Source organism: Gavialis gangeticus, unplaced genomic scaffold (assembly GCF_001723915.1).
Source record: "Gavialis gangeticus isolate Ggan-Ray unplaced genomic scaffold, GavGan_comp1, whole genome shotgun sequence".
NCBI lineage: Eukaryota > Metazoa > Chordata > Crocodylia > Gavialidae > Gavialis > Gavialis gangeticus.
This window is the reverse complement of record NW_017729022.1, coordinates 131,771,719-131,782,505: the sequence shown is the minus strand read 5'-3', so window position 1 is coordinate 131,782,505 and position 10,787 is coordinate 131,771,719. Positions and strand designations below refer to the sequence as shown.

Here is a 10,787-nt window from a genome sequence, read left to right as displayed (position 1 = left end):
GGCCCTCCAGCTGAAATAATTGCCTACACCTGTTGTAAACCTTCTGACATTTCTCTTGTGATACACGTTTCTCTTTCCACTTTGTAGTGAAGAATCTACTCAGTTTGAGTAATTTTTGTTCTGTAATTCCAAAAGCTAGAAATTTGAATTGTGTACCCCTTTGGACCATCAAACCACTCTCTTGATTCTCAGTTTTCTGTGGGCCACAAGGTACCTTTACTAAATTTCTTATTGCAGAGGGTTACTGCATGATTCCTAGATTACAGTTTGGAAAATACTAGTGTAAACTCTGTAAATATGAGCATTTTGTTTGGTACCCTAGTTCAGAATCCCTCATCCTTTTTAACTCTTAATAGTGAATCAGGAGCATTAACCTTTTCTCTGTACAAGTCATTAAATTAGGTTTCAGCAGCCCTCTAACAACAGCAGGCTGCTGATTCCCCTTCACTGGGTGATTTCGCCCTAACCTCTCCATCCCCTCACAGTATGCAGCCAACCATGGCATAGTCTAGTTGTCAGCCTCATGCCCCTTCAACTTGCTCTCCCTTCCCCACGAGAGACTCCTGTACTGCAGAAGGTGGCTGACACAGCCAGCAGCCCAGGAGTTGATGCTGCAGCCACTGGGCATAACGACTCTGGCACCCTCTTTTTGCATTCATCTCTGCTCACACCCATTGTTGAGTGGTGTTGATTGCCACCACCAACTGCAGTTGGCAAATGTATTGGCAAAAAAGGCAGAAGTTGCAGTGGAGTGGTTGTATTAAACTGTGCTGGCCACACTAACACTTCCCTTTAAATCCCCTTTTTTACTGTTGAAAGTTTTTTTGTTTTTTTGTTTTTTTTTAAAGAGGTATATCTTTCTTCAAAAACTTGAAATTCGGTAATATGTATTCAGTATAAATATGTTTTCTCCTGAAGTTAGGTGATTGGAAGAGGAAAGGAGCTGAAGTCTGCTAATTCGAATTTTTGAAGTGGTACCAATCCACAAATGAATCTGTCAAGTGAATTATCGAGTTTTTTATAGTCACTGTCAAATATCTGCTTTTCATTGTAAAATTAGCAGTATAATAGCACAGTTTTTATTTGGGTTACTTTATGATCCACGTACCAATATTTTAAAGTCATAAGACTAGGAATAAACTTTTCTATATCTTAAAGCCATACAGTCTTTTCCCTGACCACTATTCCATGGGATCTCTTTATAATATATCTTTGGCATACAACACTTTTAAACATATATTGTAGATGTACTGTTACAGCCATCTTCATTTTGAAAAAGAGATAATTTTGAGAGAGTACTGATTTTTTGACAAGGGGTTCTGCCTAGCTAAAAAATTTTGCATTCAGCTTACAACCGTAGTAAATTTGGGGTCATTATTTTATGGGCCCAAGTAGAGAATTTAATCCCCACATACTTTGGTTTACTTTTTCTTAAATCTGGTAGGTCAAATTACATTAAAATACGGAGGAATAAATGCATTTAAAACTAATTAAATTTACCGTAACATAATTTGAGGCTCACTAATTTTTCTAATAATAATAACATGCATTAACACTATTTACATGTGTTTCCTTTCTCTCTATATGTACAGATAGGGAAAAAAATCCAGTGGCCATAACTGTCTGCTTGTCCACTGCAGACGAGAAATACCAAGTTATCTCCCCAGATTTGTGAGGTGACACTAGCATCCCTGTTAACTTGTGTACAGCACATGTACTATTTACACACACACTACAGCATGTTAGACGTTTACTTTAAAAGAGGTGCAAAAAGTTGTTTTAGAAAAGCTTTCCCTAGCTAGCACTAGAGTGCAGGCCTTGTTGGCATAGAAAAGTGTAAACTATGCAAGACTGAACTGAAAGCTAAGCAGTTGAGAGGGAAAGGGATTTTATCTAGATATTTAAAACATTTTAGACTATTTAACTGAAGTGACTGGTTCAACACTCAGAAATCTTTGTAAAAGATTTAAAACATTATTATGATCATCTCCCTTATCTCAGCAAGATGACCCCTTCAGAAATGACAGCAGACCTTGTTTTTACTTGAAATGGTTAAAAATTTAGATAAACATTGATCTTTGGTATGAGTTGGCTATATATGACCTTTGTCAATGCAAATGAAGTGAATGCTCAATATGTGTATTTATCACTGTGGGTTTTCAACCTGTGTTTGCAGTTGGTCACAATTTCTACACTAGACCATCCTCTCATGGCTGGTAGGGTGGGGGGATGTAACATGCGGACAGTGAGAGAGGGTTGGTAAACCACTAGTTTCTTCTTGACCTGTTTTCATATTAGATGTTCCCACGTCTATACAGTTCTATCTCCTGTTGCATTATTTTAGATTGTGAGCTGCTTTTGACTTGGGCTTTCCTACTTAGTTTGTAGAGTGCCTTCTGCAGTGGGGCTCTGATTCCCATTTGGAGCGTTCTGGTGCTGTTGTAATGCAGACATGAATGACAAGCAGTACTATGGTCATTGAAAACTGCAACAAATGAGTTGCCCTAGAATTTTGCCTGATAAGCAGGGATTTGGGTTTTCTGTTTGATGCAGAAAAACATGCATTTCCCCCATTAATGGAGAAAAACGTGGCTTTTCTCTTTTAAAGGAGAAAAACATGGGAAACAGCAGGATTCCCCTTGCAGGCTGGCAGGTTTTGTTTGCTAGTTTGTTTTAGTGTGCTTTCTCTTGCAAGATGCCAATGCAACTCATGGGCTTTTATGGTCCTGAGAGTTGAGGCAATCATCTCTAAATAGAAAAATAGGGAAAAGTTTTGAACTTTGGATTTTTAAGTAGAGAGATTTACACCTTTACTCCTGCTTACAATTTTATATACATAAAATCACACTGGATCCTGATCTGATGCTTGTTGTCTGTAGAATCATATAGTGTAAATTTTAAGGTTATGCCTAGAATGAGTCTCACGAGAAGAAAAATCAACACTCCTTAAAAAAAGGTTGAAAACCCCTGATCTACAGCACTTCTTCTTAACACAGAGCTTGCTCTTTCACTGTGTCTGCGTTTTCCTCAATGCAGAGGGGTTGGTATCTTCAGTGGTAGTGAATGCAAGTAGCTTGCTATTGGGGTACAGAGACCTCTAACCTGCATCAGCAAAAGGCTGCTGACCACTGCACTAGGTATGCAGATAGCTTGCCAGGCACAGAACCCACATTCTCATTAATTTTTAGCAAGCACATCTAAAGGGATGAAAGTACTCAAACATGAAATATTCTACTTAAGAGGGCCTTGTATGTCCTTGTTTGAGTCAGTGGTGTATTTTTGCATTGAAATTATGAATGTCATATTTAATTCCCATTAGAACTGCAGATAGGATAAATGCAGTGTTTATCTATGGAATTGCTGCCAATTGATTATGGAGTAATTTGAATGCAGATGTATTAGGTTGATATTTGGTTGGGATACACCAGCCAAGTAGGTGTGGTAGGTTATCGTCAGATTTGGGACTGGGAAATGTAATGCTATATACTAGCTATGTCAAGACTTGGAATAATTATGTAAAGGTTATCCAGCGGTTTCCCATGACATACACACGTAGCTACAGTAAACATCACTAAATGATGTTCTTGGGCTATTTTTTAATACATATACTGTTTCTGAGATTTTGACCTTTGTGCAACTGAAATGTAAACTGTTTAGAAACCACTCATTTGTTAGCGTCAGGCATGTGGAACAAAAAACAGTCACTGTAGGTTTTTATTTCAGGTAGTCTTTTACTTTTTCTCCACATTTGTTAAATTTTCAGATTTAATCTTTTTAATCCATTTAGAAATTAATCTTCACAAGGTGTGAAACATTGGGAGTTTGCTCACAACTATAACTACAAACTAAGTAATTTACTGTGAAGTACTAACGCTTAAAATGTGAAGATACACTGACTGCAGATGAGATACAGGATTATACTGAACATATTTTTATTCTGGAGATTTTATGTTTTGTTCAAAATAAGTAGGTATTTAAAGCAATGTCACCAACATTTCAATTAATTTAATGTCCATCTTACAGAAGACCTCTAGTTTTGTTTTGTTTTGTACAAAAGTTGATTAACTTGCCTAAATATTATGAACAGTAAGCTTAAAGGTTACTAAATTCTGTAAGTGTGTGTGTATGGTAAAAAAAAAATCTTGATGCATTATGATAATTTAGTGTCTCAACAGATTATGTACATGGAGAGACAATCCCTGCCTAAAGTTTAGTCTGCTAGCAATGGATAAAGCTTGGGGGATAGGAATAAAAATATGCAACAAAACTTAAAATGTAATCCTTACTTCTCCACTGCTCATCATTAGTTGTCTAGTGTCTTGTAGATGTTTGATGCTTCTATAGCAGCAATGTGAAGACTTGAGTACTGTGAGCTAAATGCAGTGCAGTTGACACTTGATTAATTTAACTTTGTGAAATAGTTCTATTCTGATCTATACCACTTGAAAACTTGGCTCTTTTTTATGCTGCTAACATCCTTTACATTTTAATATGAACTCTTCAGGAATTAAAATGTTATGAAGAGTGAAGTGCTAGGCTTATATTCTGTTTTTTGTTCAACGTAGGTTCAGATGCAAGTTCACCCTAAACTTTCTTCTACTGAAGATGCTTTACAATATGTTGAGGAGTTAATTCTGCAGTTGTTAAATATGCTGTGCCAAGCCCAGCCAAGAAGTTTTCTGGATGTAGAGGTACAGAGAATGTTTATTATAATAGTCTGATTTGCATTTTGCAGCTTAATTTGGATTGCTATGCATGAAAATTTTAATAAATTAGCACTTCAAAATATTGCGTGAGTACATGGTCTTATAGCAAAGGCGGGTGATACTTGTCTGTCAGATCAGTTGAGTAACTGAAGACCAAAGCAGGTTTTATTTTGTCCAGAGATTTAACTGACATTATTTTTCACATCAAATGTATATTTATTATACAAGCATAACTTTACTCTATTTTGTGGTACCATAAAAGTGGGGAAGGTGACAACATTTGTAGTTGAATTTGAAAGAGCTTCCCTTATAAGACTCTATTTTCTCTTGCTTATAACTCTGAAAAACTAGGCTGGACCTTAGTACTCTATGCCTGAATCAGGCTGATTTTTAGAAATGTTGACAAGAATAATTCAGTTAAGAGGAACATACCTCTTTCTAATTGAAAATAAAAAACAAAAACCAGAAAACCAGAAACGTTTTAAGGGTGAGCATGCTCCTGCTGGGCATGCTCTTCAGCATAAGAGTTGTGCCCTCATGGTGGGGTATATGCCTACTGTTAGCCATGTGTATGTTAACCCAAACAAAATAAGTTCTAAGTCCTGAAAAATTCCAGTTTATCTACTCAGTGGAGATAGTTTGGTGGAAAACAAATTTCCATGTGTACTGAGTGTGCTCCATTCCTGTTATAGGCTAAGCAGTATTTTTCGTGTAGTTTCTCTTTCCAGCAGCCAAGTCCTACTGTATTGTCAGTCTTGGGAGTTGAGAACAGGGTGACCTTCTTCTGTCACTTGAGTGGTACCCCTGTTGGTACCCAGAAAAAGAGGAAAGCTGATTGCAATTCAGAGGAAATGAGAAGCCAGGGTGAGGGTTTGAACAAGGGCCAACAGCTTGAACAAGGGGTGATGGGAAAACAGACAACTGGGATTAGAATGAGGCTGGGAGGGGCAGGAATAGATGTCTCTAACCACTAAGCATGCATCTGCCTCCAAACCTGGAAGAAAACCTGGGATTCCTGATATCCAGTATTCCTTGCTTCTCACAAATAGGCGACAACCTTGTGGGCAAAATGCGTGCCAGAGCTCCTTCTGGTGGAGCTGAGAGACATGACTATCACTGCTGTTAGCTCAGGTGATAGAAGTCTGTTCTAGATGAAAAATTTTAACCTGGTTTATGAAACGTGGTCTTTAAATCATCATGATTCCAGAAAAGGGGATTTATTTTTTTTGTTTACACTTCTAAAAACCTGGAAAATTAAGCACCTACATTAAGAGAACACTGTGGTTGCAACAGCAGAATTAAGGTGGTCTGTGCAATTAAGGTGGTCTTGGAGAATGGGATTCTATTCTTGCTTCTGCCTTGGAGTTCTTCTGTGATGCAGGACAAGCTACTTAAACCATATGTTTCACAAGTGTGTTCTTTATTTCCGGTTGCTCAAACTTGGGTGTCATTTACATAAGTGAGCACTCAAAACTGCAACTAAGAGCTGTACTCTGAACAAAAATGCTATGCTGTCTGAGAAATTGAGCCATTAGAATCTCTGGTTGGGCACCTAAAATTGTCAGGCACCTCTGACATGAACATCTGTGCCTTGGCTCCCCATCTGTGTAGCTGTCTGGATATCACAAAGGCATCATTCACAGCATGGGAGAGGCTCTCTCTTTATAGCACCACAGTGGCTACTGAGGGGTGGAAGAAGTAACTGGAATAAACCCTGCACTTCTCTGAAGCCTCATGGTGGTTCTTGTTCAGTTCATATGGAATTTAGGGGTAGACAGTAATCTATTTAAAAAAAAGCATTGTTTTTAAAGATAATCTTTTTAATGCATGAAGAACTTAAGTATTCCAGAGAGAAGTGTTTGTAGGGAAGTCCAAGGAGATAATTCTTTCCTGAGAACAGAGTTTGGTGGTAATGCAGGCAATGAGATATGGGCCCACACTGGACTATGAGGTTAAAACAGATAGTGTATTGCTTCTCCTACAGTGAGTGCTGTGCATCACATTACTCCAAATAAAGCTGCAGTCTTACAGAGGAAAAATTGTATCTGTTCATATAATTAATGACTACATCATAGACATATGCATAAGGAAACTGCATCGAGGAATTGTTTTAAGTTAGCTGCTACACTGTTTGGTGAATACTTTTGAGATTACATACTTAGCTGCTAGCTGCTATTTTCTCTCCTAAGGATCGTGTTCAAAAGAGCTTTCCCCATCCTATTGATAAGTGGGCAATTGCTGATGCACAATCTGCTATTGAAAAAAGGAAGCGAAGAAACCCATTATCTCTCCCAGTGGAAAAAATCCATCCTTTGTTAAAGGCAAGTATTCAAATATCAACTTTGCTACTTAAAGTCAGGCAAATCTGCATTGTTCATAATCACCTGGTGATAAAGTTGTCATTTTTATGCTTGATTCACTGTCTGCATGTTGCCTGTTACTTAACTGAAAAAGGGGTAAAGCATCAATTTCACAAATATTATGTATCATTTGGAACATTTCCGTTTTAGTTGATTGTATGTATTTAGAATACAGTTAGGCTGCTGCTTTTTTCTCAGATGCTTTTTCTAAGTTTTCTTGTAATCCAGTAAAGTGAGAAAAAAAGATTAGACTAATTTGCCAAAAATTGGAGCATTTTTATTTTAACTAAAGAGAGCTTAGTGCTTTTCAAATGGCACTGTGTTAGTTGGAATTGTATTGCACATTATAGAAGTTTAGTAGGGTTGTCACCATTTCAAAATGGTTATGTACCATGGTATTTTTTTGGGACACTGTTGTTATTTCTGTTCTAAGTATAGCGAAGTGCTATAGTATTGCCAGCACTGACTGAATATATGTTGACTGTTCAATGATTACTGTGTAAAATATTTGATTTATAGATTTTTCATAAGATATATAACTTAGCTTTTTGATCAGATGAATATCCTTTTAATAAGGCACTCTTTGTTTTTTACTTTCAGGAAGTTCTAGGCTATAAAATTGACCACCAAGTATCTGTTTACATAGTGGCAGTATTAGAATACATTTCTGCAGATATCTTAAAGTTGGTTGGGAATTATGTACGAAATATAAGACATTATGAAATTACAAAACAAGACATTAAAGTGGCAATGTGTGCTGATAAGGTAGGCATAATTCTTCTTTCTCAAATGAATGGAAGAAAAATGTTGCAATATTTAATTTTTAATAAGAGCTTGAAAGGATGTTGAAAATGCTGCTTATTTCATTTTGGCTCTTATTTTTTAATTGTATTTCATATTGTAAGGTAGAATTTTTAAGATAAGTTTCAAGTAATATGGCTAAGATACATAACAGTGCCAATTGGTTTTCTAGAAATGCTTTGTTTGTACAGAGATTAGTAACTGAAACAACTCTGAGCTTCCTCTCAATCCCCTAGTAATATGTGACTTTTTAAAATTATTTCTAATTTTAAGACTTCACTATTGAGCATTCCTAAGTGGTAGTGATAAAAGACTTATTTTTAAGTTTAAAAGCCCTTTAATTTAAATATAGGCCTTTCTTCCCAATAATACTTACTGAAACATTACACCAGTATTTTGATGGCACAGAAGTGGGAAAGTTCAGAGTTAGCAGACAGTGAATGTCTCAGCAGAATCCCTACTTGGGGTTCATGTTTCTGTGTACAAATAAAGGGAGGGCTCCCTGGCTTAAAGCCCTGGTTTTATAGGGGACCACTTCCTACCACCTCATAAACCACTGAGGAATTCAGGAAGTTTCCTTGGCTTGTTGTCAGATGGTAATGCATTTTGGCTCCCTGGGACACTTTGTCTTCATCTTTTGTTCTCCAGTGCTTCAGTTGTTTTTAAACTTGAAATTAGTACTTTGAGGATGCTCAGAACCTCTGGTTTCTGAAGACTGTTGACTGTCCAGATCCTCTTTTATGCAACCTTCTTGGAGTTTCTGCTATTCATCGGTTCTGAGGGCAGTGTTACTCTCTGCTCTAGTAAATGATCTTCTGTCTTGTTTCAGCCTTGTGCTTGGCTGTCTCTTTCATTTTTAAGATAAAGGAAGAAATAAAAAATGATGAAGAAATATTGTATCTCGTAAGGAAAATCTTGGCAACCAGTAAGGTGCTCAATAGCTGTCTATTTGCTGCTTCTAAACACACATGCTTGTATCCAGTGGGTTGCACATGGAGGATCAGCAAAAGTTGCATGCTTGTGATAGAGTAGGAATAATACTGATTCCTCTAGCCTTTCTTACACTTTACCACATCCTCCCATAGACTGAGACTAGTGAAATGCAGATGCCAAGAAACTGCCTGTAGCACAATTTGGTATTAAAGTGTTCCTAGTACACTGGAGTTGAATTGAAGAGTTCCAGCAGCCCCAGGCATACACAGCCAGAACCTGACAGGCTTTGAAGCAAGCATCCAGTCTGCTAGTATCTGCCTGGAAAGATGCTGTGTTGGCTCCTCCTTCACCATCTCAAACACTCACTGAAGACCGTTCCCAGCCCCATCTTATCTTGAAAACATAGTAGGCTCTCAGTCTCATTGTATATTCATAAAAGATGTCAGGCTATACTGCCTATTAGTTCTGTCTTCCTCAAGCACTTTCATGCTTTCTCGTGTTGCTCTTTATACAGTGTTACTATGTACTGTACATAAACGTCTTAATTAGGATTGTCTCAAATAATGCAAACAGCATCATGTTTTCACTCCCTTCTCTCCCTTTCCCTCCAGACTTCCAAAGGAGGACAGATTAAATTGTTATTCTGGTTTACAATTGCTTTTATTATTTGTGCATGTGGGCCTTATGTAAGGACATCAAGTAGAAGGTAGGGTAGGGTGGCACCTTAAAGCAGGGGTCAGCCACCTACAGTCCATGGGCCAGATTGAGCCTGCAAAGAGGTCCCATTTTACATGGGGGATTGGTGGCACAGAGCTGTGCTGTAATGCCTATCCATTCTGTGGTGCTCACCTCCATTATGGGGCCTGCTGCTAATCACCATTTAAGCCAGTGGTCTCCAGCCTTTTAAAGTACGAGATCACCTTTGGCATTTAAAAGCAACCCAAGATCTACTGTGCATGGCTGCTACCGCTCCCTTTCCAGTGTGCCCCCCCCCCCAAGCAGGTAAGTCTGTGGGAGGGAAGGGGGTGGGGATACAAGGCAGAAGGAATAACAATTATTTCAGGGTGTGCCTCCCCAGCAGATAAGCCCCTTCTGGCTGGGGCCCCCACTCAGCTTACCCCTGCTCCTGCCTCTGCGGCACTGTCCCTCACTGCGGGGGCCTTAATCTAGCCCTTACCCCTTTCATCCCCCATGGACTGACCTGCTGGGCTGGGGCATGTGCATGCATGCACACAGGCACTCAGTCCCCATCCCAGCCTCTGATCAACTACAAGAGGCTCAGAGATCTACTGGTGGATCAAGATCCACTGGTTGGTGACCATTGATTTAAGCTGATGCTCACCGCAGAAAGGCTGGGAATCTGACAGCTCGCTGTTTGGGTTTGAGGGCGGAGACTGCCAACCCACAGCTGTTGCTTGATCAGTTGTAAGCTCTGGTCCATGCCAACAAAAAGCTGCCCTGTCTTTTTTCGACTTACTGGTTCAGAGACATCAGTTATAGGCAACAAGCTACCAAACCAGTCAGTCTTAAAGTTGCTACCCTGCCTGACTTCAAACTAACATAACTAGCCTCTTCTAAGTGGGAATATGTGTATAGAGTGTGAGCCTAGAGTCTCATAGGGGTATCCACTGAGGCTGTGTGCATACTCTTCTGTCCTCTACAGTAAAGATATAAAAGGTTGGTCCTTTGTGGGTACCTGTGCCTACTGGTTATTGCTAGAAGTGCACCAATCCATTGGTCTGATATCGGATTGGCACCGATATAAAGAAAATTGGCTGTATCTAAAATTGGCTTGAAGTGGCCAATAATTTGGCTGATAAATGCCTGTGCATGTGCACAGCCACAGTACAGCATGCAGCTGGTAAGTCTGTTCTGCTGGAAGGGGAGTGGGGAGGGAAGGGGCATGGGGGGTGCAGATCAATGCCCCTGTGGTGAGGGAGGGAGGGGGCAGGGGCAGCCACTGCTCAGGTGGGGTGGGGCGCAGGAC

General features: G+C 39.1%; 1 protein-coding gene across 1 annotated transcript in view; it reads left to right on the top strand.

Annotated features, from left to right (window-relative positions):
• SOS1 (SOS Ras/Rac guanine nucleotide exchange factor 1) overlaps positions 1-10,787 on the top strand; it is a 122,493-nt gene that overhangs the window by 16,784 nt on the left and 94,922 nt on the right. The window contains exons 2-4 of the mRNA XM_019515879.1: positions 4,566-4,691; positions 6,896-7,027; positions 7,667-7,831. Of these exons, the coding sequence (XP_019371424.1) occupies positions 4,566-4,691; positions 6,896-7,027; positions 7,667-7,831 (423 nt within the window). The remainder of the gene's footprint in view (positions 1-4,565; positions 4,692-6,895; positions 7,028-7,666; positions 7,832-10,787) is intronic.